This window comes from Sinohyriopsis cumingii, chromosome 11 (assembly GCF_028554795.1).
Source record: "Sinohyriopsis cumingii isolate HCF-2022 chromosome 11, ASM2855479v2, whole genome shotgun sequence".
NCBI lineage: Eukaryota > Metazoa > Mollusca > Bivalvia > Unionida > Unionidae > Sinohyriopsis > Sinohyriopsis cumingii.
In genome coordinates, this window is record NC_142971.1 from 51,979,441 (window position 1) to 51,999,753 (window position 20,313).

General features: G+C 33.9%; 1 protein-coding gene across 3 annotated transcripts in view; it reads right to left on the reverse strand.

The window, feature by feature from the left end:
- LOC149788455 (uncharacterized) overlaps nucleotides 1–20,313 on the reverse strand; it is a 123,231-nt gene that overhangs the window by 51,000 nt on the left and 51,918 nt on the right. For all 3 annotated transcript variants that reach the window (XM_089974440.1, XM_089974439.1, XM_089974438.1), the window contains exons 26-33: nucleotides 17,734–17,888; nucleotides 15,965–16,058; nucleotides 15,656–15,786; nucleotides 12,123–12,291; nucleotides 10,296–10,393; nucleotides 9,176–9,298; nucleotides 7,975–8,055; nucleotides 3,631–3,911 (exon numbers count right to left, since the gene is read on the reverse strand). In XM_089974440.1, coding sequence (XP_089830566.1) covers nucleotides 3,631–3,911; nucleotides 7,975–8,055; nucleotides 9,176–9,298; nucleotides 10,296–10,393; nucleotides 12,123–12,291; nucleotides 15,656–15,786; nucleotides 15,965–16,058; nucleotides 17,734–17,888 — 1,132 coding nt within the window. The remainder of the gene's footprint in view (nucleotides 1–3,630; nucleotides 3,912–7,974; nucleotides 8,056–9,175; nucleotides 9,299–10,295; nucleotides 10,394–12,122; nucleotides 12,292–15,655; nucleotides 15,787–15,964; nucleotides 16,059–17,733; nucleotides 17,889–20,313) is intronic.

Consider the following 20,313-nt stretch of genomic DNA (forward strand, 5'->3'; position numbering starts at 1 on the left):
TTTGGTCTATATGAGTATCTGATTCCAATAAATCTGGTCTATATGAGTATTTGATTCCGATAAGTTTGGTCTATATGAGCATTTGATTCCAATAAATTTGGTCTATATGAGTATCTGATTCCAATAAGTTAGGTCTATATGAGTATTTGATTCCAATAAGTTTGGTCTATATGAGCATTTGATTCCAATAAATTTGGTCTATATGAGTATCTGATTCCAATAAGTTAGGTCTATATGAGTATTTGATTCCAATAAGTTTGGTCTATATGAGTATCTGATTCCAATAAATTTGGTCTATATGAGTATCTTATTCCAATATGTAAGGTCTATATGAGTATTTTATTCCAATAAGTTAGGTCTATATGAGTATTTGATTCCAATAAGTTTGGTCTATATGAGCATTTGATTCCAATAAGTTAGGTCTATATCAGTATCTGATTCCAATAAGTTTGGTCTATATGAGTATTTTATTCCAATAAGTTAGGTCTATATGAGTATCTGATTCCAATAAGTTAGGTCTATATGAGTATTTGATTCCAATAAGTTTGGTCTATATGAGTATTTGATTCTGATAAGTTAGGTGACTATATGAGTATCTGATTCCAATAAGCTAGGTCTATATGAATATTTGATTCCAATAAGTTAGGTCTATATGAGCATCTGATTCTAATAAGTTAGGTCTATATGAGTATTTGATTCCAATAAATTTGGTCTATATGAGTATTTGATTCCAATAAGTTTGGTCTATATGAGTGTCTGATTCCAATAAGTTAGGTCTATATAAGTATTTGATTCCAATAAATTTGGTCTATATGAGTATTTGATTCCAATAAGTTAGGTCTATATGAGTATTTGATTCCGATAAGTTAGGTCTATATGAGTATTTGATTCCAATAATTTTGGTCTATATGAGTATTTGATTCCAATAAGTTTGGTCTATATGAGCATTTGATTCCAATAAATTTGGTCTATATGAGTATTTGATTCCGATAAGTTAAGTCTATATGAGTATCTGATTCCAATAAGTTTGGTCTATATGAGTATCTGATTCCAATAAGTTTGGTCTATATGCGTATCTGATTCCAATAAGTTAGGTCTATATGAGTATTTGATTCAAATAAGTTTGGTCTATATGAGTATCTGATTCCAATAAATTTGGTCTATATGAGTATTTGATTCCGATAAGTTTGGTCTATATGAGTATTTGATTCCAATAAGTTTGGTCTATATGAGCATTTGATTCCGATAAGTTAGATCTATATGAGTATCTGATTCCAATAAGTTTGGTCTATATAAGTATTTGATTCCGATAAGTTTGGTCTATATGACTATCTGATTCCAATAAGTTTGGTCTATATGAGTATTTTGTTCCAATAAGTTAAGTCTATGACCATTTGATTCCAGTAAGTTTGGTCTAAATAAGTATTTGGTTCCAATAAATTTGGTCTATATGAGTATCTGATTCCAATATGTAAGGTCTATATGAGTATCTGATTCCAATACATTTGGTCAATATGAATATCTGATTCCAATAAATTTGGTCTATATGAGCATTTGATTCCAATAAGTTTGGTCTATATGAGTATCTGATTCCAATAAGTTTGGTCTATATGAGTATTTGATTCCAATAAGTTTGGTCTATATGAGTATCTAACACATTAATAATAATAGAAGAATGAATTCTATGTCAGTGGCAAGGAGGGAAAATTGTGGTCTCAAATGTCCAAAATTAATTCTAGCAGAAAATAGTTATTTGAGGATTCAATTCTAGTGGGGATTGATAGTAATCAAAGGCACTCCTGTAATGGATTTTTTTATTGTCTGCTGACAGTAAATACTATTCACCTTTCCAGCAGTATATACTTTAAATCATTGTTGCTAAGTCCGACAAAAGTACAGTTTTCTGCAATTTCGATGTCCACTAAAATGACCATGTCCTAAATTACAGACATGGTTATTTTAGCATGCAAAGAAAATGTAGAAAACCTTGCTGTGTTGTCATTCTTCAATGACTAACTCAAAGCATACAATGCTGTAAAAGTGAATACCAGCAATTAAGGTAGAAATTGATAAATTAATAACTTTATTCATTATATGAGTGCTGGAATAATTATATTTGTTCAATTCTTGAAGAAACATGAAACAGGTAAGGGTATTAGCAACACATCTTTTTCTAAATGACCCACTTTTAACCTGGTATGGTCCATTAGGCCCAGGTTTCGCTAAATGACCCCACTTTAAACCTGGTATGGTCCATTAATACCAGCTTTTCTAAATGACCCCACTTTTACCCTGGTATGGTCCACTAGGCCCATCTTTTACTAAATGACCCCACTTTTATCCTGGTATGGTCCACTAGGCCCATCTTTTTCTAAATGACCCCACTTTTAACCTGGTATGGTCCATTAGGCCCAGGTTTCTCTATAAGACCCCACTTTTAACCTGGTATAGTCCACTAGGCCCAACTTTTTCTAAATGACCCCACTTTTATCCTGGTATGGTCCACTAGGCCCATCTTTTTCTAAATGACCCCACTTTTATCCTGGTATGGTCCATTAGGCCCAGGTTTCTCTATAAGACCCCACTTTTAACCTGGTATGGTCCACTAGGCCCAACTTTTTCTAAATGACCCCACTTTTATCCTGGTATGGTCCACTAGGCCCATCTTTTTGTAAATGATTCCACTTTTAACCTGGTATGGTCCATTAGGCCCAGGTTTCTCTATAAGACCCCACTTTTAACCTGGTATGGTCCACTAGGCCCATCTTTTTCTAAATGACCCCACTTTTAACCTGGTATGGTCCATTAGGCCCAGGTTTCTCTATAAGACCCCACTTTTAACCTGGTATGGTCCACTAGGCCCAACTTTTTCTATATGACCCCACTTTTAACCTGGTATGGTCCATTAGGCCCAGGTTTCTCTAAATGACCCCACTTTAAACCTGGTATGGTCCATTAATACCAGCTTTTCTAAATGACCCCACTTTTATCCTGGTATGGTCCATTAATCCCAGCTTTTCTAAATGACCCCACTTTTATCCTGGTATGGTCCATTATTCTCAGCTATTCTAAATGACCTCACTTTAAACCTGGTATGGTCCATTAGACCCAGGTTTTTCTAAATGACCCCACTTTTATCTGGTATGGTCCATTAGTACCAGCTTTTCTAAATGACCCCACTTTTATCCTGGTATGGTCCATTATTCTCAGCTTTTCTAAATGATCCCACTTTTATCCTGGTATGGTCCATTATTTTCAGCTATTCTAAATGACCCCACTTTTAACCTGGTATGGTCCATTAATCCCAGCTTTTCTAAATGACCCACGTTTGACACAGTAAGGTCCATTAGGCCCAACTTGTTCCAGATCAGGAATGAACACTGCATAATCATATATTTCATATAAAGAATCTGTGGTTTACTGGGGTACCTTAAAGTGAAGGAACACTGTAGTTGTTTAATACATCACATGAGATTCTATGTGAGTTGAACTAAGTAAGTCTTTGACTCCATACAATGTAATGTTGACTGCAAAAGCAAATGACCTTTACATAACACTTTCACCTAAAAACAGTTATCAGATCATAAAAAAATATATTAGCAAAATCAGTCTTTCGGCAACCAGATTTACCTATTCCTTCTGTACCACCCCAGTCAGCAGAGACAAATTCCATCCTGCGTGAACCAAGGCGAGCATGAGCACTTCCAAGGCGGGAGTGAGCACAAAGGTAGTGAAGCATGTCATGGAGAGCAGAAATAATCATGAGACAGTACGAGAGTGCTTTGACACACACATCATTTTCACACTTTTTGAACATAACCAAAATCTCGGTGTGGTGAGGGATGAACCAAATGTTTAACACATGCTTCCCATCCTCCGACAGTAAGCGACGTGGACGCTTCCTCATAATCCTGTAACAATGCAAAAATAAAGTGAGATGTATATGATACTTAAATTGGCATTTGTGAAAATATTTAACATTACTATGAATAAAATCAGTAAATTGGGTTAAGATATATGGTAGCTGTGTGATTTTCAAGCATATGGCCATAAAGTTTCATTCTTCTGGCACTATATTCTGGAACTTTTTGGGCACAGAACCCAAGTCATAGCTCAAAATGATATAAACAGATATAATATCTGAACTACATCTGGGTCAGTGAAATTAATCAATCTTGGAGACAGATCTGAGAAAATAAAAAAAGTTTCACAAGTCTAACCTATTTACTATAGTTACAGACTGGTTATGGAACCGAGAGCTTCTGCTGAAGTTTCATGTACAAAAGGTCTTGATCACAAAAATCAGTAATGATCATTTTGTGATGATAAATTGAGATTCTAAAGTAGGAGATCTGAATTAAGCACATGTTGACTTGTCAATGTCAAAAATAGTGTAACCTTGACAGGTAACATTGATAAAATTTATTGGTTCAAAGAAAAAAATACTGTAAAGAATTCATAAACTAAATTAACCAAAGCTGTTATAGCTCTCCACTGCTATACTGGAGCACTTGGAGTTTATAGATGCTGACCAATAACTTACCGAACTGTGATAAAGTGAGAATGAAAGAAAATGATATGAATGTGTGTATGTGTTGGGGAGGGGGCTAAATAAAAGGCTATTCAACAATGAAAGCTTATGTAAATTAAGTATTTCTTTTTACTTTATGGTATTTGCACATTTCAATTTGTCCAATAACAATTTTTCAAAAAGGAAGAAAAGATATAATACTAAGCTTCATGTCATTTTCTTTCAACCCAAATTGTCATACAGACATTCAACCCATGTCGTCATACATTTGATAGACATTCAGCCTATCATATCATACATCTGATAGACATTAAATCCATGTTGTCATACATCTGATAGACATACAACTCATATTGTCATATATTTGATAGACATTCAATCCATATTGTCATACATTTGATAGACATTCAACCCATGTTGTCATACATCTGATAGACATACAACTCATATTGTCATATGTTTGATAGACATTCAATCCATATTGTCATATATTTGATAGACATTCAACCCATCATGTCATACATTTGAAAGTCATTCAACCAATGTTGTCATACATTTGATAGACATTCAACCCATACTGTCATACATTTAATAGACATTCAACCCATCATGTCATACATCTGACAGACATTCAACCAATGTTGTCATCCATTTAATAGACAATCAACCCATACTGTCATAAATTTGATAGACATTCAACCCGTGTTGTCAAACATTTGATAGACATTCAACCCACCTTTACCACATAAACTTGTCAGTACTAATTTACAATGTGCAGCTGCACTATCATTAAGTTTAAAATAATTTAAATTGATAAAAACCTCATTCACTTCTGAAAAAAATTTGTCTGATTAAATTTCAGTTGTACTTGAAGCCAATGCATCCTGACATTAAGACTGTAACTCATTTTTTTGATTTCAAAATCATATCTTTATCACTTCAAAACAAACTTTGCATATACACATGTCCCATCTCTAAATAGTACAATGATTAATGATGCTAGGTCATTTTGTTTTCAATTAAATATCTTGTATTCAGTTCAAAGCAGTTTGTATGTGTGCTTATTAGTGACTAAATGGTATCACAAGATGTGACTGAATGATATCACAAGATGTGACTGAATCATATCACAACATGTGACTGAATGATATCACAAGATGTGACTGAATCATATCACAACATGTGACTGAATGATATCACAACATGTGACTGAACAGCACTACATGTGACTTAATGATATCACAACATGTGCAGCATGCTTTAAGCCATTCTAAAACAAAACACAATAGAAATAACAAACTTACAACCATTTATATAATCCATTTAACATCTACTGATGTCTAACAGAACCACAGTTGTTGTCAGAAAGTACAAAACCAAATGTGCCAGTGCCAGTTTTACATTCAGTGGTGGGTCAATCCACATCTATGTTGATCCAGTGCTGAACACCATCAAGTGATTCCAAATGTTATCTAGTCACATCCTTAGCCGTAGCGATCTGATTTTGCATTTTACCTGATTTAAGTCATTTTAAAATTTACTACTCATCTTTGAAAGCTTTTCTTTTCCTTGATGTTGAATCGATATTAAAATCTCAACTCACTATTAATCCAAATAATTTTACTGAAGTGTTCTGTCTTAATTCACTAAATACAGGTAAAACCAAATTCATTAAATGCAGGTAAAATCAAATTCAGTAAATACAGATAAAACCAAATTCACTCTTATAATTAACTGATTTCACAAGAAAGTGACAGTTAATTGTTTTAATAGATGTTATTTGTAGATATAGAGATTCACAAATCCGCTGGCCTGACTACAACGACAAGCTCAAAATTTGGCTTGGGCAAGTTTCTATTAGACTTGTATGGGCAAGTCCAAAAAATTGATAGAGGGAGAGAGAAAGCGGGTCAAGTTCCATTTATAATGCTCTATGAACTTTAAGTTTTACATCATCCTATGATCTCATCATAGTAATTAGCATCTTTATTTAATGTTTATAACCTAACATAGCCTTCTGCAGTTTGTAGACATGCTTTGTTCCAATCAAATGGCTTGTCAAAAAGATTATTGATGCATGTCACTGATTTTAAAATGAGTAGGTATTAATTGTTAATAACTTGTGAAGTTTCTTTGACATGTGTTTCGAAATATTAGGTACTTATTTCTAACAAAAAATCAACAAGAGGATTTTTGTTCATAACCTTGATTTATGTACCAAAAATGTAGCACCTTTAATTGGTGTTTATAATTGGTTGTTTATGCAACAATTATAGGAGATTGATACATACTTACAGCTTGGCAAACAATTATATGGATAAAAATACATGTTCTTAATTATAAAAGTCATCATCTCAAACATGTTGATGCCTGTCACTGATTTCATGGTGACTAGATGATAATTATTAAGTGAAAGGATAAAAAAGTGTTCATAAATCCCTCAATTGTGAGTATAAATAAATCATTGCAAACAGTCCAGCTTTCATTATTGTTCATGTAGTTGATGAGATGAGTCAGCTATTCTCTCTGACACCCCCCAAAACATTCAATTTTCCAAAAATCCCTGAGCTACATTATGCAAACAATCAATGACTGTCGCTTTCTCTCTGGTGATTGGATAATGCACACTGGGCTGCAATGAAGCACTTAAGTCGCTGGTTTACATGATGAAATGCCAGAGATAAGGTTATTGCAGGACGTTATTAATTACACTTGGATGGCAATGGGTCATGGAAAGTGGTGGTTATAATGCACACAAGAAATGCAAACTCTAATCCTTTCTGTGACTTGTTGATGTCCAAGTGTCAATTAACAATGACCGACAATGAGAGCATCTTTTATATGATCACTGAGGCATGTTCATAAAAATTAAGTCACTGATTTTAACAATCCAGTGTACTGTCAACAAATACAACAGCTGACATGGACCAATTACAGCAGTGACTCATTAAAGACATGCAAAATTTCAAGTGTTTAGAATTCAATATTTGACACTGAATGAATAAAACAGTGGTTAATTAGAGTTCAATGCTGACTGTAAAACGTGTTATGGCATTGTTTAAGTCAAGTAATAAAGCTTTGATTTGATGTTTACACTGACAAATGCTCAAAAATTTCCACTGACATAACCAACCCCCATCAGAAATTATCCTAATTTTGGTCCATTGTGTTCCAGTGTTTTATTTGGTAGCATATTTTAGAGAAGTGTATTATAACAGAAGAGAAATGTACTTGTTATTTCAGACTACAAATATTATTTAAAGACACACAACCACCCAAGACCTTTTCAGTTGAAGTTTCAAGCAAACCTTGAAATTGAGAACAATACGTTATTATTACTGAGAATAATACTGAAAAAGTCTTGGAATGTCTTAACAAGAAAATAAGGTTGCAGCTGTCTATAATCTTGTGTTTGGAATGAGCTAGTGCACTGTCTTTGCTACCTTGGATCCGGTTCCATGCCTTTTGTGGAGTCCATCTCTCCTTTCTTCTCATTAGATTCCCCCATCATAAAGTATGTGTCCCTGAAATAAAGTGATGACTAGATGTTAAATCTGAAGCACTAACTGTGTCATTAAGTTTTTAAAAGATATTAGATTTAAAGCAATGACTACCTCATTAAGCGATGACAAGATTTCAGATTTAAAGACCTAACTTCCTCATTAAGTATTGAAATTATTTTCAATGACATAGCATTTCCCCCCAAAATGCTTTCTTTCTTTTCATTAAATGAACATGAAGCCATTCATTGATTATTTTAATGTTTTTGGTGTCAGTGCAGGAATGAGTCTTCCAATTGCTTATGATTATTTATACATGAATGTAGGTAAGGTCTCAAATTAAAGTTATAATTACCCATTAGCTAAGGGGTGACTTATTCTGTTATTGTCTATCTGTTTAAAGCAGCTATAAAAACATGTTCAGTTATTGTATAGCAGTATCATAGTAGCATGTCTCTTACTCTGTGCGTTTATAAAAATTGTAAAACTGTCCACACCTAACAGGTAAAATGACTGTGTACATCATAAGACTCAGAAAACTGATTAGGCTTTATATTTGATGTTGTGACTTTGTCAGTGACTGTCCATTTCTCTGTCTATGATTGTATCTGACGATGTGAAATACTCTGAATGGACCAGGATACTGTCACCATTAATATAGCTATGACTGTTTTTCTGTGTACCTGTATCTATCTGTCCCATATCTGTGTACCTGTATATATCTGTCCTATATATGTGTACCTGTATTTATCTATCCCATATATGTGTACCTGTATCTATCTGTCCCATATCTGTGTACCTGTATATATCTGTCCTATATATGTGTACCTGTATATATCTGTCCCATATATGAGTACCTGTATCTATCTGTCCCATATATGTGTACATGTATCTATCTGTCCCATATCTTACATTATGGAATACTTCGAAAACAGAATGTTCTCACAATAACCATAATCTGTGTCTGTTTATTGGTGTATGTTTGTGTATCTGTCCTAAACCTGAGAGAGTCTGTAAATTGATATTATGTGCATCCTATAGCAGCCATTCATAATAACTATCCATTAACAGCTGATCAGTCTGTGTGTCTGGCTGCCTGTTGCATTATTTACATCAGTATCTCTTTGTCTATCAATGGTCATACCTGACATTGGGAAAATCTTCCATAATATTGAGGATACTGTTGTAGTAAGCTAGCAGCTGTGCCCTCATGGAGTACTGAGCCATTCTCAGGTTAAACTGGTAACAGAACTGGGAAATCAGGCTCCTAAAACAGTGAGAGATCAAAAAATTACTGTGCACAGATATTGAAAAATCTATTAATGATTATGATATTCTTGGATTATAAACCACCTTGATACAATTCACTGTGTAGAAGGATATGTACACATAAATAACATATCAAATCTTTATAAACATGATAATATGGCTTTAGGTTAAAACAATAGAAGAATTACATTTAGCCATATAACTAAATTATAGCCTATATCTAACAAAATAGCATGGAAAATGAAAACATTTCTGTGCATAGTCTTACAAGTATTGTAATGTTCTAGAGAACAGGCATTGTAATGATGCCTATTATAAAAAAATATATAATTTGATGCCAAAATATGTATACCTGTGTATACATGGACAGTGTGGAAAATGTGACCATACCTGTGTATACATGGATAGAATGGAAAATGTGACCATACCTGTGTATACATGGATAGAATGGAAAATGTGACCATACCTGTGTATACATGGATAGAATGGAAAATGTGACCATACCTGTGTATACATGGATAGAATGGAAAATGTGACCATACCTGTGTATACATTCATGGTGTGGAAAATGTAACCATACCTGTGGATACATGCATAGTGTCAAAAAAGTGACCATACCCGTATATACATGGATAGTGTTTTTAAAAATATGACATTACCTGTGTATATGTGGATATTGTGGAAAATGTGATCACACTTGAGAATACATGAATAGTGTGGAAAATGTGACATTACCTGTAACATGTAACATTAAAACTGTGTCTTAAAGACAAACTCCTCATTGATCATCAATTCAGACAGACATTGATTTTTCAAGACTGGATGTTTAATCCACCCTAAGTGTCAGGATTAAGGGAGAATTACTACAATGACTGCTCCCAACAAAATCACTATAACTGCTCTTATTCATGTTACTTATTTGAATCAATACAATGCCTGTTCTCTTGAACATTACAATATTTGTCACAATTTCTTACTGTGAAATGTAATGTTACCTTTTCAGTTTTTCAGCCTCCTCGGGATTCCTAAGAACACTGCCCATCATATTCTTCTTGTCAATGTATTCATTTAGCATCAAATCTCTTATGGGAGTCTGAAATTGCACACAGTATAGTGGAATCATATGTAATAGTTTTTCTATGCAGAACAATTTTAGTATATCTAGTTTAAACAAAACGAATCAGATGTATATATTTCAATAAAGGCAGTAAACATATCATAATCTATATATGACATAGCAGTGGACAGGAGATGAAATGATCATTAAGAAAGTAAAAAATGAATATCTGTATAAAATGTATGAAGATTTGTCACCTTTATCCATGTCACAATAGGCCAAATCTGCATGTTGGCATCAGTGTAACTTTTGGTTAAAATAAATTTGAGCAAGTAAAGTAATATTCTTTTGTATAGCATAATTGCTAAAGTATTTAATGAAATGAAATTCACAGATTATAAAAAAGGATGTAATCATGGGTTATGCATAAAGAGGATCTCAAAAGGGTAATGATTTAATACTGAATTTATAAAACTTGTTGAATAATGCCCAGCTTTTGTTTGCCAAGGCTCGCAAAAGCTGGATATTATTCAACAAATTTCATAAATTTAATATTAAATCATTACCCATTTGAGATTCCTTTTATCACATAGTTTTAATTTCAGTGGAAATTATTTAGACAGAAAAAATAAAGAATAATTTTGTTCATTCTGACAGATGTTGTACTTTTCATTTGATGTACGTAAAAAATAGTCCCAAACAAGGTTGAACTAGTATTAATGTTTAAAAGTAGATTATACTTTTCTTACAATTGATAAGTCAAAGAACAAGTGTCCTTCTGAATACACAGAATATTTTACACAGACAAAATCATGTTCAACAAAATGTCCAATGCTTGTAATGTCACTTTGTTTGATGCAGTACTGATTAGAATGTATTAGATGGTTCATGTTTACATAACCTAACATGTCACTTTCACAACTAACCATTACATTGCTGCAATATTCATTTGAAAGCAGGTTTCCTGGATGCAGATATTCCCATATTTACTGTAATGTATTTGTGACCAGATATTTGCACTATTTGACCTGGAACAGCAGAATACAGAATATGGAAAGAAATTTCATTTTGAGTCGGACTCGCATCACTTATTTACTGCGAAACTATGCAGTGATTGGATAAACTTCTGTCAATTTGGAGACCAGTTCATTTCCAAGTTCTTCTGTGAACAGAGGTGGGTTTATTCACTCCTGTAAGTTAACATTTAAACCACATTTTTATATAAAGTGGATTCCTTGCTTCAGGTTTACCGCGCTCCAAAACGCCAACTTACACAATGCACTATGAAATGTGCAATACCCTTAGTTTTACTTGTTGTTTTTCTTGTTCTTGTCATGGGGCTTTAGCCATTTTTTATGTTATGATATATTATACATGACATAACAAGCCCCTGCAGTGGTAAATTGGTCATGTTCAGACAGATGAGACCATTTTCACCAATTTCCTATTGTGAATCAAATAAAACAACTGGCAGTCAAAATGTTATTGACAACAAAACATTCCAGATGGCAAGGTTTAAATTTTTTTGCCATGATCGCAGCCAAATTCAAGAAGGAGACTTCTGCACAATAATTTCATGGGTTTATTTGGACCAATCAGAATCACATAAAGTGATATGTTCACAAGTTATAGTATCAAAAAAATAAAACTGCTCATACTATAGGCAAAGTGTACTGACTATAGGATATAGTATAATATCAATACTTTTAACTGAGACATGTGATTCATCTTATCTTAACTGTAAGTCCTACCCAGAGAATCTTACCTTCTCCAGTTGGATTGAAATAAAAGCTTCTGGAGTCTTCTTCTTTGAAGATGAACTTTCATGTGCCAACTTGGCCCCTAACACTGTGGCTCCAGTTCCACTGGACATACCGGTCAGCTGGGTCATGGAGCTCTTCTCACTCTTGGTCTCTGTAGGGCTGGCACGCCCACTGTAGTGGAGAATTAGTAATTATTAAATCAGCTCTTGCACATCTGCTCTGTCCCACATTCATGAACTTTTATAGCACAAAACTGATCAATAGAATTAAATTCTTACTTAATTCACAATGCAACTAGATTCCTAAGAGCTGTTGATATTTTCATATCTAGTGTACCACTCCTTGCACACTTGATTTCAAAGATGAAATGAAACTCCCTATATGAAATCATTTTTGTAATTAAGGTTAAATTTTCACTAAAAACAAAGCACTGAATATGCAAATAAACTTTGTAACAGGGTACAGATTTCACCAATGAATCTTAAGTCTGGAACTTTTAATGCCTACCAATGAATCTTAAGTCTGGGACTTTAAATGCCTACCAGTGAATCATAAGTCTGGACATTTTAATGCCTACCAATGAATCATAAGTCTGGAACTTTAAATGCCTAAAAATGAATCTTAAGCTTGGAACTTTTAATGCCTAAAAATGAATCTTAAGTTTGGAACTTTAAATACCTACCAATGAATCTTAAGTCTGGAACTTTTAATGCCTACATCTTGAATTTAGCAATTGGATTAGTTTAAGTACAATCCTGATGAAGAGTGCACCAAAGTCATGTGAACTTGATCCAATTCCAACATCACTGCTGCTTGAGTACATAGATCCAGTATTGCCTTCACTAACTGATGTTATTAATACCTCTCTCATTCGGGGAATTCCCATAATTTTTCAAAACTGCCATTGTAAAGCCTCTGCTGAAGAAACCAACACTAGACCATAACAATTTAAAGAACTACCACCCAGTTTCTAATATCCCAATCCTAAGAAAAATCTTAGAAAAGGTTGTTCTATCCCAGCTTGTATCTCATCTAAATTCAAACAGTCTTTTTAACACTGTACAATCTGCATATCACCCTTGCCACAGTACTGAAACTACTCTTCTAAAAGTAGTTAATGACATTCTCTCTGCGCTGGATAGCGGAAAGATTACAATCCTCACCCTCCTTGATTTGTCTGCAGCATTTGACACAATAGACCATGATATATTACTTCACCGTCTCCAGCATGTATTTGGCATTCATGATACAGCCTTATTGTGGTTCAAGTCCTACTTGGTCAACAGGACACAAATTGTATCTGCAAATGGAATACACTTCAGCCCAGTTGATCTATGTTGTGGTGTTCCACAGGGGTCTGTTCTTGAACCTCTTCTCTTCATTCTGTACACTCATTCGCTCTCAAGTGTCATAGATCATCATCCAGTGTCTCACCAATTGTATGCTGATGACACCCAAATATACAAATGTAGCCACCCAGCTGAAGTTGATGCTACCATCCAAGGTGTAAAGAGGTGCATTTCTGATGTGAAATCATGGATGACATGTAACAAGCTGCAGATGAATGACGATAAAACTGAGGCCATTCTGATCACAACACAAAGACTTTCTCATTCACATCCTTTACCTCAAACAATAAATATCAGCAACACCAACATTAAATTCACACAATAGTACGAAATCTATGTGTTAATTTGTCCAGTACTCTCGCATTGCACCAACATGTCATGAACATATGCTAGAATGCTTATCTTGAGCTGAGACACATCAGCTCAATTCGCAAATATCTTTCAGTTGATGCCACTAAAACACTTGTGTGTTCATTAGTACTTTCAAGACTGGACTATTGTAACTCAATTCTGTCTGGTTCATCTCAATATCTGCTCTAGAAACTTCAAAAAGTTCAAAATACATCTGATCAGATTATACTTAGAGTACCACGATCAGAGTACACCTCCCTGCTGCTCTGTACCCTATACTGGCTATCCATTCTATCCAGAATCAAACACAAAATTTGTTCTCAGTGCTACGTTTCACTGTCGGACTCTAGTCTAACATACCTATCTGACCTCACCCATGTGTACACACCAGCAAGATACTTTCACTCCTCTTCTGACAATCGTATACTCATTATTCACAGTATGAAAACAAAGTCATATGGACAGTGTTCTTTTGGATACCAGGGCCCAGCAATGTGGAATGAATTGCCCACTGACCTTTGACAAAAAGACACAGTGATCACATTCAAGAGTGCTGTCAAAACTCACTTTTTTTGACTGCAAGAACAAACTTAAAGATCTAATAATGTTTCCTACCTTAAATATTCTCAGCATGTTTTTTAATGTTTTCTAACTTCATGGTGTTTGTTTTGTATTCATATCATTATATGTTTTTTATCTTATAGATGTTGTCTAATGTTGTAAAGCACTTAGAGCTTCTAAAGATTAGGCCCTATACAAAGTCCTCATTATTATTATTATTATTATTATTAAGTTATACTTAACTGACCAGTCAAATGTCGACACTAAACTTGAAGTCTTATGATTATAATCAGGGACAAGGTCTGCAGTATGATTAGTGTTCACTCACATTCATACTCAAACAGTATCAAAACAGAGACAGAATTTGACTTTGACAAGGGAATTAACTCTGCCAGCCCACATGAAAGGCAGAAGTAAAACAGCATGAGGTGGTAGTATGTAATCAACAGAAATTATATATTATGAATTAAGTATGAGATGATTACAAATTCTGAAAACCTATATGTGCAAAGCATAAGAAAAGTATTCATCAAATATTGATTCTAGTAAATCTAGTTAAAACCAGCACACCCTCATTTGGAACACCTTGATTCGTTCAGCAAACAGAATAACACCATGGATGTGACTGTCCAAAGCACTTGCCTCTCTATAAATAAGTCATGTCCATGTTCTTTTGCTTTGACACACAGAATGCCACATTCTGTTCCACTGAGTGCAGACTGGTTACCACAGTTAACAGGTCTGAGATCCATTATTTGAATGTTTTCACTAAACCAATACTTAGAGGACATAGTGTCATTTTTGATGTTGTGTCATGAAGTGGTTATTTGGTTTGCTTACGTCATTTCTATTTTATCTTCTTCATAGTGTTACACATTAAATGTGAACAATAATGTTTAGTGCATTTTATAACAAATGTTTTAACTTGAGAATGGGATTCTAAACTTGCAAAGACGAACATGGTTCATTGACAACTTTAAAGTCCTAGCTTGCTGCAACAATGAAATAAAAAAATTGGCATCCATGAAAAGTAGCAGATTCACAGTAGTTCAGTATTCAAAGAATTATACAATAGCTTCAATTACAGCTGTATTATTTTATTTTATTAGGTGCTAAGAAAGTGACTGCCTGGGAAAGGTGACTGTTCAGCATGTGTAATTCCCAAATACCTACTATACCGATAGGATTCAAGTCTTAATAAAGAACGCCATATAGTTTTGAAATTATTGATTAAAAGCTGATAATAAGGCCAGTTAATTTATCATTTAAGTTACCTTCTCCATTCCTGTTCTTTGACTGGCTGACAGTTTGTGGCCTGCAACACAGCACAGGTAAGAGCATTTTTGTGAACTATTTGGGCTTTAAGCACAACCTGGAAACTCTCAACACCACCTGGACGCAGCAACTGCAACATAAATTGTACAAAGAAATTGTAGAAAGAACCTTTGGGAGAATCCATCAAGTAAAGCAGTTTCCCTTGCCTTTAATTGTTATTAAAATATTTAATGTGATGAAATAGTTGGATACAGTGACCGATTGAAGGTCTGAGAAAAAAAACATTAAATAGTCAATGATGAACTTACATTGAGTATCCCATCCCGGCCCCTGAAGCTGAATCTCCCCACCTGAGCCTCATCTAACTCTTGTATGGACAAATACAGGTAGTTTGCAGGGATTCTGCAACATAAATACATACAATGCAAGTTAGTCTGAAAATAAAATGAAATTGCAGTTCTTTTATCTCTGCATGATATTAGGTTCAAACTGAAGTTTAAAAAAATTACTCTGAAAATATGATAGGCATTTCATCAATAATTATGTTCTGATGTTTATTAGCTCTTCAATACAATCAGAACGCAACTTGAACAGTGCTAGATATCCAAGTAATATGAATCATCTAATATAAAGATTATTCATTTGGGGGAGAAGGAGAGAATCTGCATTGATTCTAATCACAAATTGATTGTTTTGTTCCAGTACTGAAGCTATATGACAAATTTGTTAGTTTTAAAGTTGTTTCAAATGTTTTTATTTTGTGTAACTTTGACTACACTATAACTGGCTGAGAAGGTTGTGGGTCTGTGGTAAAAGTTTTCATTTCAGATCTGTTTTTTGTGAAGCAAATGTGAAAATGTGAGATTCTTACTCTTCTGTACAAGAAATGATTGTCATGTCATGGCTTCCACCCAGCAACTTATTCGGGGCAGAGATTCTAGGAATGGATACTGTATGACAGCTGCTGATTACAAACACCAACGTGGTGATGGTAAGTAACTTACTAATCTAATACTGTATGATAGAGTAGTAAAAGTATATGCTACACTACTGAATATAATCGGCAAAGAAACTTTGATTGGGATGCCAATGCCCAGACAAGATATTTATTGGAGAGGACCAGTAAACATTAAATACTCTTATTCAGCATGCAAGAAAATATTTAGTGGACTTGAGAAATTGCATATAGTTCAAGCAGAAAGCATGTGTGCTCTTGAAAATCTTAGGATAAAAATTACAGTCTTAAAAAGAAGTGCATATACTTAACACATTCATACATGCTAGTAAATAAGTAAAACATGACGTGGGGTTTTGGGGGGTTGGGTTGGCTTTTTTAATCTGAAAGTTTGATTTTACCCAAATCTGTTTCACAATTCATTTGGCCACCATGTTTGCATATGTGACAGGTGTCAAGGATGTGATTAAAGGATCATAAATATAACTATATTTGTCACCATTAATTTGTGACAAATACAACCATTTTGTAACAAAAATGATACATTTTAAACTATTCTGTCATGAATAATGAAAACACACAAATGAATATCATTAAAGTCATTTAAAGATTCCTCACTCTTATCAGGCTCTTAAATGTTAACTAAGCAAGCCCTAATAAAAATTCAATTTATGCCCTAAATAAAACAGATTCCATCCCTCACAGTCAACAATTTATGGGAAGTTTAACTAGTACATCAAAATTAGTGTTTACATATCATACTGACCCTGACAGAATGCACTGTAAAATTATTCTATAGAAATTATTTTAAAAAATTTTGTACCAGTATATTCAAAAATTGTTGATATCCTTATGTACTATTTTGAGAAAAAGGAAGGTATTTTCAAAATCAAGTTGTTGCTAGTGAAAATAATATTTTGAAACAGATGTGTTTTTATTTGTGTAATCTTGACTCTGATCACATTAATGGTTAAAAAAAATTGTATTAAATTTTGTCTTAACTCATTTGCATTTTATACACTGTGCACATCTATGGACTGATGGACTGTGGTTTCAAAACAACTGACTATTATTATCATTATATATTATTTTGTTGATTGTAAACAAATAGTTGATAGTTACTTGTCGACTGAGGAGTCATCCTGTTGTACGGCTGTGATAAAGATTGGAGGAGGTTTACCAGCATTCTCCTTGTATCCAGCTATCTCAAACTGGACAGAACGCAGGTTCAAGTGGAAGTCACCAAATCCCATCTCATTGGCCTGTTTCTTATATATCTGTAAGGCATCACTAATAATATTTCACACATTTCCTTTACCATTAAAGCGTAAAGCAATATTATAAATTTAATTAAAGTTACTAATACATAATTGGTTTATGTTTATCATGAAGTTTAGGTTTCTGTTTTATTACATTAACCCTTTACCTCATAGAGAATAGTGACAAAGTGCAGCGTGCCGTAAATAGAACAGCTGTTATTTATTTGACTCCATATGCATAGGCCTGCCTGTGAACTGTTAAGCAATTTAGTGTATGTTACGTTTAACAGCAATTTTAACCATTTTACATTTTTGGTATACATCTATTATATGTGGACAAATTTAAGAGAAAGTCTGAGTGTTATAGCTGTGTAATTATTTTTCATGGAAGAATATTTTATGTGCTTTAAAATCTTGAGAAAACTTGTTCACCGTCATGTCAGTGAGGCCATGTGACCAACCGTAGCTGCCATTTCCCATGCTCGAAACTTATAAGTTTTTCGTCTGTGTCTACATCACTAAGTCATCTGAATTTGACAATTTATAAAACTAACTGCTGCCTACATCACTGTCAAAGCCTTTACCTAAGTTATTGAATCTTTCATAGTTGTGATTCTAATCGTGAAAACTTCGTAAGTACTGAATGAAATCCACGACTGCCATTTTGGAGAGTGGAGATTATGACCCAGTTACTTCTAATAGCAGATATTGACCACTGCATAAACAGTGACCACGTGATCTGATGTAATTGTCATTCGCAGAAATGAATGTAGTATCTAATAGGGGGGTTTTCCCCAAAGGTGGTGCTATGAAAACCAGCTCAAAATGGCTGATGTTTACAGCAGGCATCAAAATACGCTTCCATGCGAATGGAGTAGAGGCGTCAAAAGGCGCTTCCATGTGAATGGAGTTGAAGTGTCCAAAGATGCTTGCATGAGGTAAAGGGTTAACACCATGCTGAAAATGTAATTAATCCCTCAGGTATCCCATAATATCTGCAATTTCACTTTAAACATTAATTTTCTACTACTTTCTCTGGTAATGAAATCTAACAATAAGCAAACATGTGACACAACAGAGATGTCAGCTTAGAACAGAACAGGACATTTGCAAAATTTGGTCAAGAGTTTTGCTTAAAAAAAGAGGCACGATTTTCATCAGCCCAATTTTAGCATGCACATAGTGAAAATCTACAACTATTGAAAAGATGTAAATTTTTTAATATTAAAATATGCACATCACATAAGTTCTCTCACAGTAACTTGCTGTTATTCATACTTCTTATATGCACCACAAGCATTCTTAGCATTTCTTACAAGATACCTTGTACCACAAGCATTCTTAGCATCTCTTAACGAGACACCTGCCTGAATTATATTTGTGGCAGTCCTGGTTATTATCGATTATAACACTTAGGAGATGATGTATTGTTACTGAATGCAGGATTTCTCTAGTGTTGGCTCGAATTTTCCTAAGAATGGAAAATTTCCTTTCAGTGTCTCTAATGGAATGTGGCAATGTTATTACAACTCTAATGAGTCCACCAAGAAATTTAATTGTTTCTTGTCTGTGAGTCAATTCATGCTGCCTGCCAAAAGTTATCAAGCTTGGTGCTATGTGAGTCAAATTTGGGATGTTACTCTTAAAACTGACAATATAAAATTGGCAATATAGGAATGGCAGACAGCATATTAATGCCTCTTTGGACTTGATTCTAACCAGTGAAATTCCTGTCTCAGATAATGCATGCTAGGCTAAGAACAAACTGTAGTCACTTAAATTACAATTTATATACGAATCATGTATCTAATAATCTGCTCCTGTGGTGAAATTGAGAATGCTAAATACTTTCTTTTAGACTGTTCAGAATATTCAAATCTTTGAAATCAATTCCAATACACACTCCCTTTCACGTTTACAATTGAAATATTATTATTTAGTAGCCCTATGTTAACTGTAGAAAACAACACACATATAGTTTTAGCTGTGCGTCATTGTATTAGGATGACTAAGAGATTTACTTAATTGACTGAACTCACAACTGTTTGAATCGCAATTAATTAGTTTTAATTCATTGTTATGCTTTGTATGTAAGTGTATGCATATTTTCTGTAAAACCATTAGTACTGGCATCAAGATCTTTGATGTTATATTTTCTTTCTTGTTACAGTTGGGGAGACAGTGCTAATAAGCTTATGCATTCTACTGAATCCCCCAAATCACATGTTTGTAAATGTATTTGACAAAGTTTCTCTAATAAATATACGGTAGTTTTAACTAAATTCCTGTTTCTATCCATTACTGAGCTTTGTGTGATATTTCAGTTGTTCAGAATTTGGTGTTTTAGTATTGGGAGATTATGCATCCTGAGATATCATGAAACTTATATTCCTGTACCAAACACACCTTAACCAAAAACACGATACCTTTGGTACTGTCTAAT